Source organism: Apus apus, chromosome 11, assembly GCF_020740795.1.
Source record: "Apus apus isolate bApuApu2 chromosome 11, bApuApu2.pri.cur, whole genome shotgun sequence".
Lineage (NCBI taxonomy): Eukaryota > Metazoa > Chordata > Aves > Apodiformes > Apodidae > Apus > Apus apus.
In genome coordinates, this window is record NC_067292.1 from 1,189,947 (window position 1) to 1,212,567 (window position 22,621).

Consider the following 22,621-nt stretch of genomic DNA (forward strand, 5'->3'; position numbering starts at 1 on the left):
GCCCACGCCCACACACGATCAAGGAGGCCACGGTGGAATGAAGGGGCAGCAGGAAATCCAGCCCCACGCGGGGGGTCTGCCCGTGCTGCTCCGGGGCAACCACCGCTCCCCACCCACCCACTCAGGAACAGCCACACGGCCCCGGGGCAGCCCAGCGGGTTTATTAGCCGGGGAGGGACGTACAGAGCAGCCGTGCCAGCCCGCGGCGCTGGGTGCCCCGGCATGGCCGGCACCTGCCCGGCACAGCCAGGGCTTGGCACGGAAGCGGGGCCAGGAGGGGGCAAAACCTGGTGGCAGGATCAGCCCTCCCGGAGCCGTGCCAGCACCGGGAGGGGACAGTGGGTGCCCCACCATGCCACCGACCTTCACCTCCCCCTGGTCCGTAAGGTATATAAATATAGAGGCTGTATGTATACATCCTATGTATATATGTACATCCAGGGCGGCCGGGACCCCCGCGCCGGGGCCCTTCAGTTGTGCCAGGAATCGCCATAGAGGGAGCGGGCCTTGGCGCGGCGCGGGGCGGTGTTGAGGGCGGCCACGCTGCGGCGGCTGGAACACACCACGTCCGTCACGAAGCCGGCGCAGTCGCTGCAGACGTCGCGCAGGACCGAGCCCTGGGCGTAGATGTGGGGGAACTCCTCTTCCACCCGCCGCCAGCACGTGCCAGAGAGCGAGCTGCAGCACAGGGCACCCCCGTGTCAGCCCGGGGCCCCGGAGGAGGAGGGGGAGGAGGGGGAGGAAGGCTCAGGGCCACAGGACTCACTGGAAGGTCTCTCTCCGCCGCAGTGGAAGGGCTTTGGCCAGCAGTGAGCCTGGGAGGCTCTCGAAGCCCAGGGCATAGACAGGGATGTGACCCAGCTTCTTGGAAGGCATCTTCATCTGCCAGGTGTGCAGGTGTCAGGACAGGACAGGATGGAGACAAGGATGGAGATGGTGCAGGGACAGGGACCAGGCAGGGACAGGGATGGGATGGGAATGGGAGAGGGACAGAGATGGGACTGAGACAGAGATGGGGTGGGGATCAGATAGGGATGGGGATGGGGCAGGGAAAGGGATGAGATGGGGACGAGTATGGGATGAGGATGGGGCAAGAACAGGGATGAAGATGGGAGAGGGGCAGGGACAGGGACATGGTGGCAGCAGCTGGAGCTGGTCCCTTACCTTCAGGCTGCAGGAGCTGCAGACAGACCTGGGGACACCGAGAGAGGCTGGTGAGCGGAGCCACCACTGGCACCCCCCCACACCCCCCAGCCCCACGGCACAGCCTGGCACGGCGCGGTGCTCACCGCTTGCAGAGGAGGCAGGCAGTGGGCCAGGAGAAGAGGGGGAACTTGGCCCTGCAGCAGCAGCAGACCTGTGGGCAGAGGGGGGTGAGGCCTGGGGGCCAGGCGGGTGGTGCTGGTCCCCTCCAGCCCTGCTCCCACCTTGCCCCTCCGCAGGCTGCTGTACAGCTCCTTGCTCTGCAGGAACTTCTCCATCTCCGCCTTGACCAGCACCCTCCGCACATTCATCATCTCCTCCACGGTGAGGGCCAGGCTCTCCACGGGATGGCTGAACTCCTGTGGCGAGGGGGCATGTCAGTCCCCTCTGCCCCATGGCCACAGCATGGCTCCAAATATCCCTGTGCCAGGGGCAGAGCCTCCTGGCGTGGGGCAGGGGGCATCCTGACAGGGGCAAAATGTCCCCAGTGCAGGGCAGCGTGTCCTGGCAAGGTTAGGATATCCCAGCATGGGCAGAGTGCCCCTAGCACGGGCAGAACATCTGGCACACAGCACATGGCACAGCGTGCCTCGAGCCCCACATCCCGTGTGAAGGGAGCAGGAAGGCCATGGGGACCCCCGGGCCACCTTGTGTCCTGCTGCCAGGCTGCTGTGTGCCTGTGGTGATGTTTGCACGGCGTCCCCAGCCCCGGTGTCCCCAGCCCCAGTGTCCCCAGCCCTGCCACCAGCTCTCACCAGCCAGAGGTGCTTGGAGCTGGTGCTGGGGGCAGCGCCGGATCCTTCCTCCGGTCTCTCCTCCACGGCGCCGAGGGCAGCGCGGGGCGGGGCGGAGCTGTCCCGCACCGGGTGGCAGCTGGCGGGGACAGAGCCTGCGGGGAGGGGACGGGGAACCCGTGGCACGGCCACGCTGCCCGGTGCCACCCCTGCCACAGGGGGGCTGGGGACGCCGGGGGGCTGCGGACCCCCGTGAGTACCTGAGCGGGGCCGGGGCTCGGGCTGCAGCGGCTCCGGCTCCCGGGGCGCAGCCTGAGCCCCCTCCAGCTGGCTCTGCAGCTGCGCCAGGTCCTGCTCCGAGAAGGACCGGTCCCGCTTCAGCGGCACCTCCGTGCCCGGAGAGTCCTCCTCCTGCAAGGCCATGGCCACCACGTCAGCCTGGGGATCCCCGCGTCACCCTGGGGACCCCCGTGTCCCCCCCAGCACCTCCCGCCTCCAGCCTCTCGCCTCAGAGATGTTCATCTCCTCCATCTCGGCCAGGGTGGGCGCCTTGAGCAGGACACGGGGCCGCGGTCGTGCCGGCGCGGCGCTGGCCGGGCACCGGGAGAGCTCGAGGCAGGAGCTGGAGGTCAGGCGGTGGGCGCAGGCGTGGGGGATGCAGGGCAGGGAGCTGTAGCCTGTGGATGGGGACAGGGCTCAGTCCCGAGTTGCCCCGGCACCGGGCACATGGCTGGCAGCCCAGCGAGGCGGGGAGGGGATGGCAGAACCTTTCTGGCCACGGTACTGTGTTTCCACGGGCCGAAGCTTCCTCTCCTGCCTGATCTCCTCCAGGATCTTTTCGTGGAGCGTCCTCTGTTTCTGGGGCAGGGGCCGCAGCCGCCGCTCTGATGCCTGCAGGATGCACGGACGGGACCTCAGGGGGTGGCACCCATGGGACCTGCCAAACCTTGGCCAGGCACCACTGCACCATGGGGGTGTCCTGGTGCTCACCTGCTTTAGGGGGGGCCGGGACCGGATGAAGTCGAGGATGAGCTCATGGGCATCCTTCTTCACCCGAGGTGGGATGTCCCCGTCCACCTGGGAGAGGGCAGAGGGGCCATGGGGGTGTCAGCACCAGTGCTGGGGGCCAGAGCTGGGGCAACCTGGCTACACTCACTGTATCACAGACTGGTTTGGGTTGGAAGGGACATGAAAGACCATCCAGTCCCACTCCATGCCATCGGCAGGGACATCTCCCACTAGACCAGGTTGCTCCCAGCCCCATCCAACCTGCCCTTCAACACTGCCAGGGATGGGGCAGCCACAGCTTCCGTGGGCAACCTGGGCCAGTGTCTCACCACTCTCACAGTGAAGAATTTCTACCTAATGTCTAACCTAATTCTTCCCTCCTCTAGTTTAAAGCCATTCCCCCTTGTCCCATCGCTCCATGTCCTCATGTAGCCTCACCATGACCTTGCGCAGTTTGTAGTTGCGGGCACGGATGTCCTGCATCAGCATCTCGAAGGGGGTGAGCTGGTACTCGGTGGGCAGGGGGTCAAACTGCTTCTCCTGCACCTTCTTCAGCTTCACGCCATGCCGCAGCTCCCGCATCAGCTGCACCCACAGCCGGGCCTGGGGGGGGGTCACAGATAGGGTGTCAGCCCCCCTCCCAGCCCCGGTGCAGCCCCCGCTCCCAGCCGTGCCACCATACCCAGTCAGTGTTGCGCAGGTTGCCCAGCTCTGCTGCTGGCCGTTCCTCTGCCTCCTCATCCTCCTTCAGCTTCTGCAGCATCTGCAGAGGCACAAGATGCTGTCACCAAGCCCTGGCACCAGAGGCATCGAGGGTCCAGTCAGGGCCTCACCATGGGGCCATGTTCACCCCCAAAGCATCCCCATCCCTGCTCCAAGCCATCCCCACCGGCACAACCTGGTGGTGCCATGGCTTGCAGAGGGCGTATGGCCGAATGGCAGCGCCGGCAGCTCTGGTCAGGGCGGCTGGAGGGGAGCACCATTCTCATCCCAGCGTTTTGGGCTCACCAGTGGTTCCCCCCGGCACACACACCCACCTCCTTGGCATCCCGGATCTTGGCGAGGAAGGCTTTGAGCTCCACGGTCTCGGCAAAGAGCGCCCGGCAGACGGCCTGGTAATGTGCCTGGGCCTCGGCCGGGTCGGCCAGGCGGGCGGCACAGCAGCGCATGGCCTGCCCGAAGGTGCGGACGGCGCGCAGCGGCCCCTCGCCCCCCTCCTCCTCCTCCTCCTGCCCCCCGTAGCCCTCATCGGCTGTGCCGCAGCCACTGTCCTCTGAGTCACTGTTGGTCATCAGGTCGATGAGCTGCTCCAGGCGTGGGCTCAGCTCCCGCTCCTCGTTCTCATCCAGCCCCCAGTCCAGCGCCCGGTAGATGGCAAAGCCCAACGACTGCACCATCTTGTCACAGAATCAGAGAATGGTTTGGAAGTGAAGGGACATGAAAGATCATCCAGTCCCACCCCCTGCCATGGGCAGGGACACCTCCCACCAGCCCAGGTTGCTCCAAGCCCCATCCAACCTGCCCTTGGACACTTACAGGGATGGGGCAGCCACAGCTTCTCTGGGCAACCTGGGCCAGGCTCTCACCACCCTCATAGTGAATAATTTATTTGTAATATCCCACCTCAATCTCTCCTCTTCCAGCTTGAAACCATTCTCCCTTTGTCACTCCCTGTCTTTCTAAAAAGTCCCTTCCCAGCTTTCCTGGAGCCCCATCAGGTACTGGAAGGTGCTTTAAGGTCTCCCTTTTTTTTTCACATACGAAGGGATAGACACACAATGTGTGTTTAAGCATCTGGCACTTTGCTCTAACCTATGTTACTAGTTTACTGCCTAGTTTACCTGCAGGGAGACAGCACTGGCTGTACTGCAGGGAGTCCCTCAGCACACACTGCTGCCACCCACTGCACCCCTGCAGCCCCCCAGCCCTTGGGGATGGGTCTGGCTCCTCTCTGTGCCCCAGGAGCCCACCACCATCACCACAGGGTGAGGGGGGCAGGTGGTGGTGCCCACCCAGGGACCCCGTGCCATACCTGGGCTTCGGCGGAGGGCGTCAGCAGCGGGGGCAGCTCTGTGGGGAGGAGGGCAGAGTCAACGCTGGCACCTGCAGCCGGTGTCTCCCCTCGGTGTCACCTCCCATCCCACACCCACACAGCCCCAATGGGGACACCCTGAGCAGATCCCATTCCCAGCAGCTCCCCCTCCCCTGGCTAGGACTGCTGTCCCCAGCCAGTCCTATCCTGAGCTGGTCCAGGGGACAAGGGGGACCAGACCTACACATTGTGCCTCAGCACCGGGCAGTGTCACCCCTGAAATGGTGTCATAACCATCCTTGCCCTCCCTGCCCAGCCAAGCACGCATCATGGCCAACACTGGTCCTGGACAATGAGGCCAAACAGGCACTAGCCACTCGTCCAGAGCCAGGAGGCACATTGGGGTGGGGCAGAGTCACCCCTGTACCCCTCACCCCTGGGGGCTGGAGGGAGCTGAGAGCTCAGCACCTGCAGGGAAAGGCCCCCTGTACCCCTCGGGGCTGCGGACACCAGCAGGGGTGCAGTGAGGAGCCACAGGACGCGGCTGGGAAGCCCGGTGTGGGCTGCGGTGACAGGCAGTGCCCAGCAAACGGTGCTGCTTCCCACTGCGAGCCGGACATTCCAGCCGGCGACTTGGATCCTCCCGGGAGCCGGACAGCCATGGGATGACGAGCAAGGGTGGCTTTGGCAGCGTTCCCGAGTGCCCCAGGGCCCCTGGCTCCACTTCCCCGGCCATTAGCTCTCCATTTATCCGGTCGATGCCGCAGCTGCAGGGATGTGCCGGCTGTGTGCCGGCTGTGTGCCAGCTGTGTGCCAGCTGTGTGCCAGCCGTGGCTGCGCGGGGCCGGCCCAGCGCCCGCTGGGGGCCAAACACCATGCTCTGCCCCGGCATCATGTCCCCTGGGATGCCACCACCACTATCCCGACCCCAGTGCCCCCTCACACTGACCGCGGCTCGGCAGACACGGCAGGAGCCTGACTGGTCCCTCCAGCCACTGCGGCAAGGCTGAGGAGGGAATTCCCATGGGATGGGGAACTGGAGCAGCTCAGGGGGGTGCTGCCGGCTCACTCGGCCAGGATCCGGCCCTGTGCTGAGGTGCCGAGCCGTCTGCCAGGCCAGTGCCGCCGCCTGCAGCGCTGCTGGGAAACACCTGGAGCCCTTGGGCTTTGGAGCAAAAGGCCCAGATCCGTCCCGAGGAGGCAGCTCAGGTTGGCACGGGAGGGAGCGGGACGTGACGCGGTAGCACCAGCTCCGGCACAGCGGCCGCGGTGCCCCAGCGAAGGGCGTGGGGCCATTCCCACCCACGGCCGGTGGAGCTGGTGTGACCACGCCATGCCCAGCCGCCGGGGCACGTGCCGTGCCAGCCCGTGGCCCTGCCCCGGGCACCCGCAGCACCGGAAACCACCCCCTGGTGCTCCGTTCCCCGGGGGGCGAGGCGGCGGGCGCAGGCTGCTCCTCGCCGTGCCGCACCAGCCGGTCGCGCCGCTGGCAGCCGGCCGAGGCTCCGGCAGCCGGTGCCCGCCGCGGCCCTGCCCAGCGGCGCCAACCGACGGCACAGAGGCCGAAGGTCGGGGACGGCGCTGCCAAAAAGGCCGCTCCCAGGGGCTGGGGCCCCGCAGTGACACCGGGCTGGGGACGGGGTCCCCTGCGGGGGCTGGGGTGTGCAGGCGTGTTCAGGTGTGTGCGGCGGGTGTGCTCATCTATGTTCTGTGTGTGGGCAGGTGCGTCCCCGTGTCTGTCCTTGCCGTGTGTCCTGCAGCCCCACGCAGCGTCCCAGCCCGGTGAGCCCCGCACCCACGGGCACCGCTCACTCCGGGTCCAGCCTCACCGCATCGCCCGGCCAGGTCCTGCCGGTGCCACACAAGCCCCGGGCCCCCGAGCCACCATCCTGCATCTGCGCCGCTGCCCACAGTGCCAGTGGTGGTCCCCCCTGCCAGGACCGGACCTTGGGGCTCACCCCCGTCTCTGCCGGTGCCGGTACCGGCCCTGTCCCCCACCCTAGTCTCTCCGGTGCCGCACCCCCGCAGCCGGTGTCCCCAGCGCCGCACCGGTGCCCCGCTGCCAGTGCCTCCAGTGCCTGCCTGCCCCCCTGTGCCTTGCCAGTGACGCTTCTTCCCCTGCCCACTCCCCGCTGCCGGTACCGGCATGCGCCGGTCCTTCCCTGCGCTGCCGATACCCCCGGTCCCTCCGTGCCCCGGCACCGCGAGGGGGAGCGGTTCGGTGCAGCACCCCCCGCCGGTACCGGTGAGTCCCGGTGACCCGGTCCCGATGCCAGTAAGTCCCCGGTGCCGGCGCCCCCTCCTCGGGCGGGCGGAGCGGCGCAGCACCCCCTGCCGGCGCCGGTAAGCCTCGGTGCCGGTAGGTCCGGTTCCCTGTAAGCCCTGTTCCCTGTAAGCGCCGGTGGCTGTAAGCCCCGTTTCCGGTACGCCGCGGTGCCCCGTTCCCGGCAAGCCCCGTTCCCGGCAAGCCCCGGTGCCCCGCTTTCGTTTCCTGTACGTCCCATTCCCGGTACGTCCCGGTGTCCCGCTTCCACTCCCGGTAGGTCCCGGTGCCTGCCCCCACAACCCTGCCCCGCGGCCGTGTCTCACCGGGCGGTCCGGGCGGGGCGGGCAGCAGGACGGAGCCGTCGGGCCGCAGGCGGATGTCGGCGGGGCGGCGGGGGGCGGCGGGGGGCGCGGGCCCGGCGGCGGCGGCGCGGCAGCCCTGGAAGCAGAGCGCCCAGGCCTGCTCCTCGTTCAGCGGCTGCTCGTAGCACTTCAGCACCTCCTCCAGGGACAGCTCCCGCGGGGCCGCGCCGCCCGCGCGCGCCATCGCCCCATCCCGCACCGCGCGGGCGGCACCGACCGCCACCGGCACCGCCACCGGCACCGGCACCGGGGCAGCGGGGAGCCCAGCCGAGCGGCTGGCGGAGGAGAGGACCGGCCCCGCCCCCGCGGCCCGGCCCCGCCCGCGCCGCCGCGCGCCGCCGCCGCCGGGGGCGCCCACCGGGAGGGGACGGGGCGGAGGCGGCGGCGCCGAAGGGCGCGGCTCGGGTCGGCACCGTGGGGTACGGTTCGGCTCGGGACGGTGCGGCACAGTACATATCGGTACCGTACACTACAGTGCGGTTCGGGACGGTGCGGCACGGTATGGCTCGGTATGGCATGGTACAGTACGGCTCAGTACGGGACGGCACGGGACGGGACAGCACGGTGATGGTACAGTTCGGCACGACACAGTGCAGCTCGGTACGGCATGGTACAGCACGGTACTGCTCGGCACGGTACGGTACAGTATGGTACAGCACGGTAGGGTACGGGACAGCAGGGGCAGCAGGGTACGAGGCCGGGACAGCTCAGTATAGCCTAGCTTGGAACAGCACGGCACGGCTTGACACGGCCAGGCACAGCATAGCCAGGCACGGCACGGCACAGCTCGATGCGTCCTGCCCCAGGTGGCAGGTGAGGGATCAGGGTGTGGGGTGCAGGCACACAGCGGGTGCAGGGTGCATCAGTGCGTGCAGGGTGAAGGACACAGGGCACACACGTGGGTGCAGGCACTTGGTTGGATGCAGGTGACAGGGTGCAGGACACAGGGCTTGGCATGGCACGGGTGCCCCCCAGGGTGTGGGGCTCAGGGCTGGGAGGGTGTGCCTGGTGCAGTCCCAGGGTGAGTGCTGGGGGCTCTGCTGGTGGGTGCCCCCCATGAGAGACATGCTCCTTGAGAGGCCAGGGGTGGCCCCAGCCCATGGCTTGGCCCCAGCTCAGAGCCACACCAAGGGCCTGGCTCCCACCAAGCCTATGTGCCACACGTGGGGCTGGCAGATGTGGGACATGATGACCTTAGGGCAGGGGGACATTGGAGGACACATGGCCATGAGTCTGCACTGATGGCTCTGGGCTGCAGGGTGGTGGGGGAGGGAAGGGAAAGGCTGTGGGGGCAGTGGGGAAGGGACAGGAGGGGCTGCAGCGTCAGTGGGGAAGGGAGAGGAGTCCTGGACTCTGCTAGGCTGGTCCCAGGAGCCAGCTGAAGGAAGGGGCCAGGCTGGGACAATGACATTCTCCAGGATGGAAGGAGAAGAGCTCTGGATGCTGCAGCATGGCTTGGGCACAAGCCAGCTGAAGGGATGAGGAGCTGGGAGATGATGTTCCATGGGAACATGGGGTGGAGGGCAATATCCCACAGCACCAGGGAAGGCTGGTGTGGCACGGTGCTGAGAGCAGGCTCATGGCCTGGCACCCGCTGGTCCTGGCAGGGCAGGACAGCCAGCCCACCACCAAAGGTCAGCTAGAGCAAATTAAAGCTCTTGTCATTATGAGCTTCCCATTTCCATGATGGAAGGAGCATAAAACCCTGTCTCAGCCCCATTAATCCAGGAGCATAAATTGGGGCCTGTCCTGGAGCTGTGCTAGAAGGGATGGGAGAGGGATGAAGCTGGCACACGAGTGCTTGTCATCCCAAGGGGCTGAAAGCTGCTCCAGGGCCTGGAGATCTCTGGCAGAGCCTAGGACAGTGCCTGCAGCACCATGGAAGGGCAATGCCCATCCCGGAGAGCCTGAGCAGCTGTCTTTGAAGAAAGAAATGGGAGAGCAGAGTTGGATGTCCTGGAATGCAGCTCTGCATGGTGCCCCGGGATTTGAGGAGAGAGATGGATACAGACAATCCAAAGAGTCCGTGCATCGCTGGGATTACTCAAATGCACCCTCAGCGGGGAGGGAGCGCAGGGCTGGGGTGTGGGGAGCACAGCGCCAGCCTCGGCTCCAGCTGGATCCTCAGGTCGCACAGCTCCAGCCCCCGGGAGCAGCTCCCGGCTGCAGAGCTGCCCTCTGGCTCTGCCTTCCCTCACCAAGGAGCGAGATTTGAATGTCGCATTTTACCCTGTCATCAGCCGCCCTCGGAGCCTGCTCGGAAAGCGATGGAGGGGGAGGGAAACTGTGTGCTGCCCCCCGCACCGAGCTGCCGGTCCTGCGGAGAGCCCCGGGACGCAGCCAGGGCGGCTCCGTCGGGGGTGGGAGCGGGAGGACGCGGCGGCGTTTGAAGGCAGAGATAACCCAACCTGCGGGATGAATGGGGAGGCATTTGAATTATAAAGCACAAAGCCCTTTGCTTTGGGTAGAACTGTAATTAATCTGAAATCAAGATGTAATTAAAAGCTACCGTCTTGGAAAAAATCAAACAAAAGCCAAGTGTGCATGTGTGTGCACGGGGGAAAGATAATTAGAAATTAAAGAAATAGGGGGAAAAACCAAAACCCTGATCAGGTTGGGAAATGGTTGCAGAGCACCGGGGGATGGTTGGATTTCCCAGCTCTCTGCTGCACTCCGCATTGGCCTCAGATGTGGCTGGAGTTCCAGGAGCTTCCCAGCCCCGGCACAGCTGGGCTCTGCCAGACCTGCCCTGCAGCAGGGGGACAGCAAGGAACTGCAGAGAGGTAGATTAAATCACAGAGTATTTTTCAAAGCTCCATTTCCTTTCTGGAGTCTTCTTCATTAATATTTTAATTAAAACCAAGTCTCTGAGCAGGCTGCATGAGCTCAGTGTACCATGGACCGTGCACTGAAGGATTAGATCTGGCGAGGGTGGCTCTTTGCCAGCAGTCCTGGTACCAGACACCTGCCTTCCCTTCCCAGGAGTCCTTCACGCTTCTCCATCACGCTCATGGCTGGCTCTAACCTCATCCCGACCCCCAGCCTGACTCAGTACTCCCACTCTCCTCAGAGCCTCTGCCTTCCTAGGGACAACACGGAGGTGCCACATCCCACAGAGCTGCTCCCTCAGCTGTCACCGTGTCCTCCCTTCCCCTGCACCATCTGTCCCCACCAGCTGCAAAACGAACCCCCCGCAGATGTCCCCAGGGAGGCAGATGGGACAAACACTCCACTCCCTCTTTGATGTGCTGCTGCAAAACCTGGGGCTGCCACAAACTTGACAGTGACACGAGGGCTTTAAAGCAATTCAGGACTGTAACTCCGGGAGGGGTTTCACTCTGTGTCCCAGGGGGGGCCGGTGCTGCGGTGACTTTCCGCAGTGTCCCCAGCGCGGTGCCCGCGGGCTGCAGGACCCAGCACTGCCGGTGCCAGAGCTTCTCCTCCCCCGGCGCTGCCGGGAAGGGTTTTCTCCGGCTCCTGGCAGCCCGGGCTGCTGACTCAGCCCCTGGGGCCCGCGCTGCAATCAAACCCGCCCGCAGCCAGTTCCGCGCAGCGTTCCCAGCGTCTGCAAACAGGAGCCTCCGGACGCTGAACACCCCGGGGACGGATGTTCACCTGTCCGCACGCTGCCATCCTTCCCATAGGAATTACCACCTCCCGCTCCAAACCAGGCAGCTAACCAGCAGCAGTTAATCTCCAGGAAGGATCAGATGACAAGCAACCAGGGGAAATCCCTCTGAGAGTTCCACACTGCTTCCTCTGAAACCTTTCTTGCCCCCAGCAATACCTGGCTGGTGATTTCTCCCCTTGGAAGCTCCGGCCTCCTCTTGTCCCCCTCCCCAGGAGGTACAAGGGGCATGCAGCCCCCACACCCAGGGAAGTGGGCTACCAGGGCCTTGTTCCATCGCCAGAGCTGCCTGCGAGGAGCTGGAGGCCAAGAGCAGGGAAACACTGCGGCCATCAGAGCCGGGAGCTGGTCCCAGCGGGGATGCCCTGCAGAAGGGGACGGGTGCCACCAGCCCTTGCACCCTGTCCCAGCCAGGCTGTGGGGGGGTCTGTCCGCGCTGCGCTGAGCCCCCCGAGGTGCGGGGCTTCTCCGCGCCTGGGAGGGGGAAGCCCTTCCTGCGGCAGCCAGGACACGGCCGAGGCCAGGTCCACCTGCCCGTGTCCCACACCTGCTGCCTCCAAAGAGCACGCCCTTGTTTCCGTGCCCGCCCCCGGCGCGTCCCCGCGTCCCGCTCAGCCCCCCCGCCCCCCCCAACGCGGAGCTGCCGCCGGCGATGGCGGGAGGGTGGGCGGGGCCACGCGCGCTCCAGCCAATGGGCGGGGGCGGCAGGACCCGCCCCCCGGCGACAGCCAATGGCGGCGCGGCGCGCGGCTGGCTTGGCGGGAGCCGGCGGGATGGCGGGAGCGGGCGGGAGGAGATGGCGGGACCTGCTGGGTAGGTCCGGGCGGGGACCGGGGCTGCTCGGGGCGAGCCCTGGGGCCGGCGGGGACAGCGGAGGGAGGGCGGGACGTCCCGTCTGTGCCCTCACCACCCCGCTCGTCCTGCCCCTGTGCGGCGCTCCCGGCAGCCCCGCCCCCGCGCTCAGCCCTGTGCTCGGCCCCCCGGCTCCTGCTCCGCTCAGGAACCCCCTCCTGAAAACTGCCCTAGGGTGGGGTGGTCAGGGCAGCGCTTTGGCTGCTTTGGGCCACGGGTCTTTGGAGGTCGATGGCTGACAGGGCCTGGCAGGGCTGCTCCTGCTGGGCTTTCCCCGCAGGGCTGGGCGCAGCAAAGCAGGCAGGAACACCCTGCCCTGCTCCTGCCGCGCTGCCTGCCTCCAGGGGCTGAGCAGGGCTCTGCCCGGGCACTGACACCCGGGCAGAGAGGGGGGTGTCCTCAGGGGGCTGTCAAAGCAAGCTGTGGTTGTCAAAGAAATCTCAACTTCTCAGCAGGGAGAGCCAGGAAAAGAAAAAGCGCCTTTGGGAGCGGAGCAGAGCTCCGGGAAGCAGCTCTGCGCCTCCTGGATCAGCATCAGAACCTGACTGACCTCCTCCTGGAGGTAGGAGCGGGTGGCTCAGAGTGTCCTTTATTCCTCCGTGGCTTGTTGTTGCAGTCTAAAAATGGTTCAGCGTGGTCTGGATTTGGGACAAAGGGAAATCCAGCACCTTTTTTCTTGGGGTGAGAACTGGCTCACTGTGAATATAGGAAAAAAAACATCAGGAGAGACCACGGGCTTTTCTCTGAATTTCCAACAGTTTCTAACTAATGTAACTGCCTTTAGGAAAACCTGTCACTTGCCTACGTAGGTGCTTGAGCCACATTCTACCCTCTCATGTGCAGCTTTTGATGTGAATAGGCAAGTCTAGTATTGCCCACAGTTCAGCCACAAGGATGTTTCTTTCTGTACAGAATATTTGTCCTTGTAAAAAGAAAAAGAAGGGGTTTTAACTTGAAAAGGATCCAACACGTTGACATGTTTCATCAAATATTTAAGTCTGCATGGCTTCACAAACAGGCTTGAAAGACAAATTCTGTTGCTAGTGCTGCTGATGATCTGTTAGTCAGTAACTCTGACCTGTATCTTCCTCTTGCTGTATAAAATGAAAATAACTGTCCTTATGTCACTTGTCAAGTGCCCTGAAATCTCTGGTTTACTACAACCACATAGGAGCTTGGTGCTCCAGTAGCTCCAGTCCCCAAGAATGCTGGGGCTGCTCAGTTTGCTTTAGGGGGAGTAAGTTTGTAAATATGTGTAACAGACAACTAGACTAGGATGGTTTTGTTTGGCTTCCAGGTGGAAGAATCAGCCAAGCCAGATGGACAGGGTGGTGCAGAACTCCAGGGAGTATCCTCAGCATCATTTATAGGTGAGTGAGAGGGTATCTGTTGGAGACAGATGTGGGAAAGAACTTTTCTTTATGGACTGAATTCCTGCCTGTTAAACGCAATCCCAGTTTTACTTTCTTTTCATTGGTTCTGGTCTCCCCTTTGGCTGCTTCTTTCTTACTTGTCTGGTGAGGACACCACTGGCAAGGTCTGATCATTTCATATTTTGGTTATCTGAAAGTGTTACCCTGAGCCCCACAAGACAAAAGCACAAAACCCTGCTTAGCAGGGACATTCCACCCCTGCCCCTGGTTGCTCTGGCCCTGTTTTATGGACACTAAAGGAATGATACATGGAAATAAAAATAATTTGCAACAAATGAGATCTGTGCTGGAGAAGTTTAAGACCTGGGACTTCTGTCTTCTTAGTGACATTTTCAAACCCCTTTTTCCTCCCATGCTGACAGCTTTCTGCTTGTTTGTTTTGTTGTTTTTGTCTCAGTCTCTGTTCTGCAGGAACAGGCCTCCAGGCTGGGTGTACCCACAGCAGCCCTGGCAGCCAAAAATGCTGTCACCAACATCGAGCGGATCTGCCGGGTTCCTGCCAGCCCCTCTCAACTCCCACTGCTGGACCTGGACCAGAGGGTGAGGGAAAAGGTTTCCATCCCCCTCATCAAGAAAATGGTGTTGTTAGGTTTGACTTTAAACCTGGTTTATATCCTCTGATAAAGTTGCCCAAACTTGTGAGGACCTAAGGGGCCAATTATTCCTTTCTGTGTCCGATCCACTCGCTCAGGTACAGCGTTCCTCTCCCCCACCAGGGAGGGGCTGGTTTTGACAGTTTGGAAAGGAGGTTTTTTGTTTGTTGCTGAGGTGTAGCCTCACATGGGGCTCTCTTAAGCACCACCTGTGCTCTACCTTGGGCTTGGTCTCTAATCCATGGTTCCCTCTTTATCAATCATCTCGGTTGGTGGTGAAGCAGCCAGGAGTGCTGGGTGTCCCTGCCATCAGCTCCGCTGCCTTTAGTTCAGCCTTAAGATGAAAGGGTTGGGCCTTTCCCAGGAATTCTCTCCACCATCTAAGCCTTTAAAAAGCAGTAAACAGGGAAAAGCAACAATTTGTTTTTCTAGGAATGGGTAAATTACACAAGAAATAATTTCTGCTTCCTTTTGGGGTGATTCCAGAAGAGATTGTCTCGCTTGCTCCAAACGCTGAAGGATTTGCTGGCAAACAACGTGTTCAGTCGCTCACTCTTCTGTCAAGAGCTGTGGAAAATGAAGGTAAGAACTTGTGGAGAAATGCTGCTGTGTTACAGACCATCTAGGCTTGCTGTGTTTTCAGCCCTCCTCTCCATGAAGATCAGGGATAACAGTTCAGTGGACGCCCCAAGTTCTCTGATTTCTCCTCACTGGATTTTTGGGTGACCCAGAGGAGTCTTGGCACTGCTCATCCCTGCTCTGGTTGACAGCAGTTGTGAACTCCTCCTGAGACTGACTCTGGTCTTTCTGACCTCTCAAAAGCATGAACTGAATGATGAATGGTTGGGTTTTCTTATTTTGTTAAAGTGAGTTCACTGGGAGCATCCTTGCCTCTGCAGTGAGATTTGGTTTGTTGAAGAGGACTTAGAGGTTTGGAAGGAGGTGAGTTATTAAAGTGGTGTGGCCACTTCTGAGAAACTACCCCAAAGGAGGGCTGGCAGCACCTTGGTGATCAGGTGTTGGTTTTGGGAAGCTCTTGCCCTCCAAAGGATATTCCCAACTCTTTCCACTTGTACTGAGCAGGGAAGGGCATGGCAATGCAGTGCCTGGAGTTATGGGATGGTAACAGGATTAAACACATCCGGGGTGACATTACAGTTATTAGAAAGTTTGGGGGTATAATTTTCTTTCCTTTTAGCTCCACTGCCTCACTGTTAGCAAGGGAACACCCTGGTAACTCACTTGGTGCATGGGTTTGCTCTCTGGACTGAGCAGTCCAGGTCAATGATCCAGGCAGTGCCGGAGCTCCCAGCTGGCTCTGGGGTGACACAGGCCCAGGAGTTCTTTGTGTGCTTCTCCAGCAATATTCAGCTCAGCCCTGGCATTCTGGTTCTCTGCTCTGTTTATCTGGGCATGGTGATAAGGCTGAGTGAGCTCCCACAGAAAGTGGGCTGGGAGAAACGTGATAGCAGCTCACAGGTCGTGTGGCTTCACAGATGTGTTGTCCTGTTCATCAGGGTGGTTTGTTAAGGTTAGTGGTGCTGTGAGTGGAGTTCAGGAGCTTTTGTGAGCAGGACAGGTTTGGTTGCTCACTGCTCTGGTGGGAAAGAAGGAAGAGGCTGATCTGTCAAGATAAAAAGGCACGCTGTGGTCTCAAATATCCAGTCCCAGGCTGAAAAGAGAATCCTGTGTGTTCTGTAGGCTGATTAAAATCTCCTTGTTCTTGGGTAGACATGGAGATCAAGTGCTGTGGTGTAACTGAGATTGTTCCAGTACAGATTTAGGCTGTGGAAAAGGCTTGTGGGCCAGCCCAGGGGCAGGCTGGGCAGCAGCAGCTTGTGGCTGCAGGAGCCCATGGGGCTTTTCTCCTGAGCAGCTCATGTGCCCAGGGCTCCTGGGCACCTCTTCCTTCACAAGCTGTGAAGACTTTGGTTTGCAGCTCCAAGTGCTTCTGTGTTGAGGTTGGGATGAGCAGGAGTTGCTGCTGGAAGCAAAGCCCTGCCTGGTGTTTTGGAGCACCAAGAGGTGTTGTTTTTTCCTCTGTATCCATCAGCCTCTCTGCCCCACGGCTGCAGGGTCTCTTTCTGTCATCTCTTGGGAAATGGATTGGAGAGCAGCAAACTCTCTTCACAGAGACCAATAAGCAGTCACAGGCCAAGCAATAATTCTCTCGTCTGTTTCTGGATTGGAACTAACAAGACTTGAAACTTGGTGGTCTTACCTGTTTTCTGGGATATCCACTGCTCCCTTGAACATGCAGCACCAGAATTATTCCAGGGAGACAAAAGATGGTGTATTTATTACTCAACCATGACATCTTAAAATGATGATGCATCTACAACCCTAAACCATTCAAAATTTGTAGGAGGGGGAAAAAAAATCAAACGCAATCTTTCCTCACCTGGTATTTCCTATGTTATTGCTTTAAAATTTAAGTAAGTTCTGGATAGTTTGAATAAACCCAGTTTAGGTTCTAGTTTCTGAATAGTTGACATGAGCCAAATGTGAATGTGAGCTGCCAAACACAGGCTGTGCTCTGATTGTGGCATCTCCTTAGGACCCTCCAGTGCTGGAAGTCGTGTGGCACCTGCACAGAGGAGACATCCTGGGGCTGGCAGAGCTGCTGGAGAGGTGAGCAGAGGTTTACAGGTCTGCAGATGTAGCTAATCTCCCAAAGCCTATCGAAATGTAATCGGGGATTAGTCCTGAGTATTCTGGACTGAGAGCAGAGTCAGGTGCTGGCAAGTGATCAGATTAGCCAGATGTCAGCAGTTGTCCTGGCCCCAAGAGGTTACCCTGGGTTAGCTGGAGCTGTTGGAGGTGTGGTGGCTGCTGAGAAGATAGAAGGTTGAGTGAGAACCAGCACCACAGCCCATCCTGGGAGCTGCTCTCCCTCCTGCTTGGCTTCAGGGGAGCAGGGGCTGTGTGGGCAGCAGGGACCTGCTGTGGGAAGGGGCTCAGTGCCCGCCCAATCCTCCCCAATCCTGCCCCAAAAACTACACCAACTCTCCTTGGTGAAGCTCAGGTTGTGTCCTTATGGTGTCAAAGGATAATGTTACAATGACCTTTCAGGCCTTGGATAATGGTTTACTTGTCCATTAATGGGGCAGGAAGAAAGCCTTCAGTGCCAACACTACTTTGCCCTTAAGCAAACCAAAGGGAGAGATGAAGGGCTGAATATTTTTTAAGCATTTTTATCTATCTTAGAACTGAAGTCTTTCTTCTAGCAGAACTTTCTGAATAGAAGCACTTAGATGTCCGAGATGAGGAAATACTTGAATGCACAATTTCACACACGTCTTTTTCCTGTGGATCCCTTGGTTGTGGAACCTTTTTGCCAAACAAGTGAAGGTCTTGATGGAAGAAACAGATGGCACATGCAGGGCAGAGCCCCCCAGAGACTGTCGGAGAGGATGGTGGAGCAAAACCCCGAGCAAGAGGGACTGAGTTGTGGTTTTGTTTGTTCCCAGCAGCCCGTCGGCAGCGGGGGAGTGGTTGTGCCACAGCCTGCGCCGCCTCTGCCAGCCGCACCCGGAGGCCTGCGGGGACCTGGAGCTGCCCGGGCACCTGCTCTCAGGCAAGGCACAGGGCTGGGCTGCTGCTGCCCAGGCCTTGGGGGTGTAAGGGGACAGGCCTGGCTTTGCTTTTCCTTGCCTCGTTTCAGTCAGGGGAATTCGTTTTTATATTTAAGGCAAGTTTTTTTCCCCCTGAGAAGGCAGCGCTTCTCTGTCCCTCTGAGCCACACGAGAAAGTGTCACTGCAGGGTCTGTGGGGATGAGCTAGAGAGGACCTGACCTTTCTCCCAGAGTGTCTTGAGATATTTTGGACCCAGAAACACTGAACAGTTCCTTTTCTCCCCCCTCTCGTTTTCTGTTACTTACTTTGTGGTGTCGTGCAGAAGGCAGGTGCTGCAGTTTGCCTGGAGAGCTGCACTGAGACCTTTGGAGCAGTGCAGCGGGTCAGGTCCAGCCCACAGGAACTCTGCAGTGGTAACAGAGCGTAAGACCTGTCAGTACTTTGGTCTTTATAATCATATAACAAGTATAATAATAAACATAAGATGTATAGTAATAACAATATAATAATATGTTTCTGTGGTCCTTGCCATCCATTGTTCTAGGTCCTTTTGCCTACAAGTAATTTGACTCCAGGAAAAGCAAAAGGCTGGGCCGTGAATGAGGCTTTTCAGACACTTGGTCCTTTTGGGAGAGGGAGATGGGGAGGAAAGAGCCAGTGATCCCTGCTGAAAGGGGATGCCAAAACTCTTCATTCCTCCTTGGTTTGCAGACTTGGCGGTCGTGTTTGTTCAGAATGGCTTTCAGCAGACCTCAGACCTGGGAAGGAAGCTGGAATTCAAGAAGGTTCCCCATGTAAGGACAAAGCAGAGCTGTTTACAAATGGTTGTTTAAAAAAAGTAGTTCCATTATGCCCCCCTGTGCCTTGCTGATTATAAATAAATAAGCTTAGAGCAGGAAAAAGTGGGGTGGTCTAGGTGCTGGAGTGGGTGAGGGGGAAATGGTGAAACCAGAGCAAACAGTTTTTTATGGAGAATTTCTCCATGGTGAGATGTTAAGGGCTTTTAAGCTTCTTTGGTTTCGCCTTGGTAGCTTTTTTTTTTTTTTCATTTGAACGGAATCCTGGTAAGCATGGGAAATGTTTGCCCTTCTGTCTGTTTTATCTGTTCCACCATTAAGCCTGAGGTAAGAGTTATGATTTAAATGAAGGGGGACAAAACTCTTCTTCCTAGTTAGTTTACTTTTTCTGCATGTAACTGTAGCTCTTTTAAACTCTAAATGGTCTTAATTTGTCAATTTTGAACAGATCTGTCATGCTGTCTTACACAGGATGCTGACATGTAAGTATTGGGAGCTTTGGTGCAGCCTGTTTGCTAGACTTACACTCCTTGTTCATCACTAAATCTCCAAGGACCCTGCTAAATCCCCAGGGAGAAATCCTTTGCCTGGGATGCTTTTCCTCTGTTGTGCATAATATTTATGTCACAGGTTCTGTGTGTCTCTGCTTTCCCCTTGCAAAGTGAGTGTCTTCAGCGCTGCAGATCCTTTCTTGCTGTGTGTGCTCGTTTGTTCTGGTGCTCCCAGCAGCTGCATCAGGCTGATACCTGAGCTGGTTTTTAGGAAGCCTGACTGGAAGCAATCCAATCTGTTGTAGCACAGAGGTTAAGCTAGGAGAATTCTTCCTGCTTAGTAAATGCAACTTTGAATTTACAAATGGATGTGCAAGGAAGCTGTGTTGTTGGCTCATGCTGTGCATTTGCAGGCTGATGTTTTGTGAAACCTTTTTTTTTAAAAAAAAACAAACAACCCACAACGTTATGCTGAGCAAAGCCATCCAATGCACACCTGTCACCTCTAAATGCCAGTCTTCAAGAACTGCCCCAGGGACACTGAGCCTGTTCTGTCCTGGGCAGCCCTGCTGCTGGGAGCTGGAGCGTAGCCGCACCTGACTGGCATTGCAAATCCTGATGCAGGAAAACTAACCCCACAGGAGGGTTATTTCTGTCTCATCTCACAGGTGACCTTCACAGTAAGTTGCTGTGTCTGCTGTACAGTGGAGGAGGCATTTGCTTCCCCTCGGGCTCCCTCCCAGCCCCTCATGTGCCCCACACCCATGTCTTGCACAATCTGACTGCAGAGCTGCTGTTTCTCTGCCTGTCTCCGCAGCGACAACACTTCAAGCACTTCACCCCCTCCCTTGCTGCATGTTTCAGCATCGTGCTCAGTGCTGCAGCAGAGGTTGGTGCTTCTCCTCTGCCTGAACAGCAGGACAGACTCCCAGGATCTCTCCCTGCCTCCCTCCAGCTAGAGCCCCCAGCCCAGGGCTTGCAGGGAGCATGGTCTCTACACAGAGGTGCCTTCAGACCTTCTGGGCTGCTCCTAAAAAGGGAAAGCTGCAAGAAAAGTGCTTTATTATTCCATGTGTATGAGTCCCATCTCAGGTGGTCCTTTAACAGTGTCAGTACTTGAAAAATAACCCTTATGAACACGGGTCTGGGTGGGTTTGGAGGAGGAGGAGCAGGTTGTTGGCAGGAGTCTGTGCTGAGCAGCTCTTTGCTTGACCTTCATGTTTGTGCAGCCTGTGCTGCTGCTGCTGACCTGCAGGCCCTGCCTGAAAAGCCATTCAGCAAGAATTATAGAAGGTATTTTTGTCAGTCCACACTTTTGGGTCACCTTGGAGGGGTTTCACTTTGCTAATTGGCTGCTTTGGAGAACATTTGGCTTCCTGTAAAATAATTCAGTGTTGGTGCAGACCTTCCCAGGAGGAGAAGGACAGGCTGGGGTAGCGTGGGACCTCCGTGCTTCCTGCTACTGATCTTGCTGTACTGAACTCCTGTGCCCGAGGATAAGCAGTTTATCTCCTTTTCTCTCTTCTCCCCTGCTTAACCTTAAAGTATTCCTCATCTGGGAGGAGAGCATTACCTGTTAGCACTGGGGCTGGCTGCTCGGGAGGCATGTGAGGGATGAAAGGCACGTGAGGAAACGCTAGTTTTGCTGCCCCAGCTCAGTGTTTAACTGTTAAAATTGGCTTTTAAAGGTAGGATGGCACAAGAAGCAGAAAACCCACTGCTGCAGCAGCCAGTAAAGCAAAAGGTTCTCAATGTGGGCTTTGAGGGGTGTAGGCTGATGGACAAGGCAGTGCTGTGCAACCTGTTTGACCTCTACCAGGCATTTTGGGGCAGATCTAGCTTTTTGAAGGAATTTCTGCTGAGCCAACGTAACATGAAGCCTCACTGCTTCTGCAATGAGTGGCCCTCCCAGCAGCCTGCTCTTTGTTTGGCCAGGGAGGTTGAGGCTATTGTTTCCAGGGGTTGTTAATTCATAGCCTGCTGGTGCAAATCCCTGCCTCCAGACAGGCTTTTCTGCCCTTCAGCTTTGCAGGGCTCACACTGGCTGATACACAGCACGGTTGGGATTGGCTTTGAACACTAACTACTAATTTATGTGCATCTCTACGTGGCTGAATTATTAGCACATTTTGGGGAATGTTTTTAAATTCAAGGTTATTTAAATTCAAGGTTAGCATGACGAGTTTTTGAGCCCCCATGTCACTTTAAAAAACATTTGTAAGAATTGAATGCTGTTCAGTTGGATGGTTTCTGCATATTTCCCTAATGGGGTCACCTTCTTAAAGGTGCACAGATTCCTTGTTCCATTTCCTGTGCTGTTTATTGTCACAGTTCCTCCCATTTCCCTTTCACTGTGTTTTTGTGTCTCTGCTTTGGGGTACAGGGGTGCTTGATGCTGTTGGTAAAGAGAAGCAGGAAGATGTTTCCACCTTGCAAGCGATGAGGTTCTGGTAAGAAACACTCTTCTCTTGCATGGTGTCAGGAGGGGGTTTTCATCCACTCTTACACTTGGAACTGAAACAGGCTGAATGTTCCCCACCTACTTATGTGTAGTATTGTCTTCTCTAAAATACGTGCAAGTAAAGATCCAGTGAAAAGACAAACATCATGTGGGGAAGGGTCTTCTGGCAGTGTTGGAACTAACCTTGGGGATCCCTCTTGGACTGTAGCAAGTTTCTCCCCACAAGTTTTCTCACTGAGCAGAAACACCTGGAAGGTGCTGCCATCTCCTCCTCCAGCTCCTGCTTCCAAACTCATTGTGTCCAACAACTGTGTACGTCAAGCCAGTCCTGCCCTGTGCAGGGCTCTGCATTTGGCTCCAGTTTGTAAACCTGATCCCTACATAACTCTGAGTAACCAAGCGATTTGTACAAATACATACAAAAAAAGTAGATATCTCTGGCAATTTGATAAAAGAGGTGTAGAAGGAAGACTGAGTTGTTCACCCCGATCATACCTGGCTGATCTTGCTTCCTGTGCATTGTTTCTGAATATCTCCTTGTGGTTTGCAGGCTCAATGTGTTCAATGTGTCAGGGTACAGAAGTGCAGTTCATCCGGATTCCTTGCAGCAGTTTTTCCGACACACCCTGACTGAGGTTCTCACCTACAACCCCTCCTGGAAAGGTAGGAAGGGGCAGGGAGGAGCAGGTGTCTCCACAGTGTGTTATCATGGTGTGTCTGGAGCTCCATCCTGCCCAGGCCTCCCTGAGTCCAGCCTGGAGTACCTGGAGCCAGGAAGCTGCCCAGACCCCCAGTTCTTTCCCCAGGGCTGTATCAGCACACAATTCATCTCGGCTTTAGAGGCTGTAGGTCAGGAGAACACTTTGGGTAGAAAATCAGTGGCTCCTGAATAGAAATTTGGGGTCATATCTAGCAGCAGCCTTTGTGGAGCAGACCTGGGAGAGCTCTGGCCTCTGGGGGTAGTTCTGGCCAAAGAAGGTGGGTGGGAGCGGTGGTGCTGCAGGGAGGGGCATAACTCTGTGGCCCTGGGTGTGTTTGGGTTCAAGCAGAGGATGCGGCCTTTCTCTGCTGACTGGGTGGCTCTTCTGGCAGAGGTAAAGGCAGGAAGGCTTCTAATCTGTGACTGTTAATTGTGAGGCTTGATGGTTTTAGGAAGAAATACGTTTGGGCCACAAAATCGCAGGT

At 58.3% G+C, this 22,621-nt stretch overlaps 2 protein-coding genes across 6 annotated transcripts in view; one reads left to right on the plus strand and one right to left on the minus strand.

Annotated features, from left to right (window-relative positions):
- Nucleotides 1–173: 173 nt before the first annotated feature.
- On the minus strand, nt 174–21,987 carry SPIRE2 (spire type actin nucleation factor 2). Of its 5 annotated transcripts, none has more exons than XM_051629713.1 (15): nt 21,932–21,987; nt 17,993–18,092; nt 4,978–5,015; nt 3,983–4,342; nt 3,628–3,708; nt 3,384–3,548; nt 2,928–3,014; nt 2,705–2,828; nt 2,445–2,614; nt 1,959–2,348; nt 1,428–1,562; nt 1,290–1,357; nt 1,165–1,192; nt 767–882; nt 174–678 (listed from the first exon to the last, which is right to left on the minus strand). In XM_051629713.1, exons 4-15 carry the CDS (start codon nt 4,340–4,342, stop codon nt 471–473), a joined length of 1,932 nt encoding a protein of 643 aa, XP_051485673.1. In that variant the 5' UTR covers nt 4,978–5,015; nt 17,993–18,092; nt 21,932–21,987; the 3' UTR covers nt 174–470. The 5 variants fall into 5 exon arrangements, with proteins under 5 accessions (XP_051485673.1, XP_051485671.1, XP_051485672.1 ...); XM_051629711.1 differs by lacking the exons at nt 17,993–18,092; nt 21,932–21,987 and adding an exon at nt 7,567–7,883 and having other exon boundaries at nt 1,959–2,092; nt 2,198–2,348; XM_051629712.1 differs by lacking the exons at nt 17,993–18,092; nt 21,932–21,987 and adding an exon at nt 12,636–12,724.
- FANCA (FA complementation group A) overlaps nt 8,107–22,621 on the plus strand; it is a 39,576-nt gene continuing 25,061 nt past the window's right edge. The window contains exons 1-12 of the mRNA XM_051629776.1: nt 8,107–8,240; nt 11,517–12,046; nt 12,502–12,647; nt 13,383–13,455; nt 13,916–14,058; nt 14,598–14,693; nt 16,669–16,742; nt 17,582–17,688; nt 18,399–18,481; nt 18,933–18,966; nt 21,359–21,425; nt 21,987–22,099. Coding sequence (XP_051485736.1) covers nt 8,107–8,240; nt 11,517–12,046; nt 12,502–12,647; nt 13,383–13,455; nt 13,916–14,058; nt 14,598–14,693; nt 16,669–16,742; nt 17,582–17,688; nt 18,399–18,481; nt 18,933–18,966; nt 21,359–21,425; nt 21,987–22,099 — 1,600 coding nt within the window. The remainder of the gene's footprint in view (nt 8,241–11,516; nt 12,047–12,501; nt 12,648–13,382; nt 13,456–13,915; nt 14,059–14,597; nt 14,694–16,668; nt 16,743–17,581; nt 17,689–18,398; nt 18,482–18,932; nt 18,967–21,358; nt 21,426–21,986; nt 22,100–22,621) is intronic.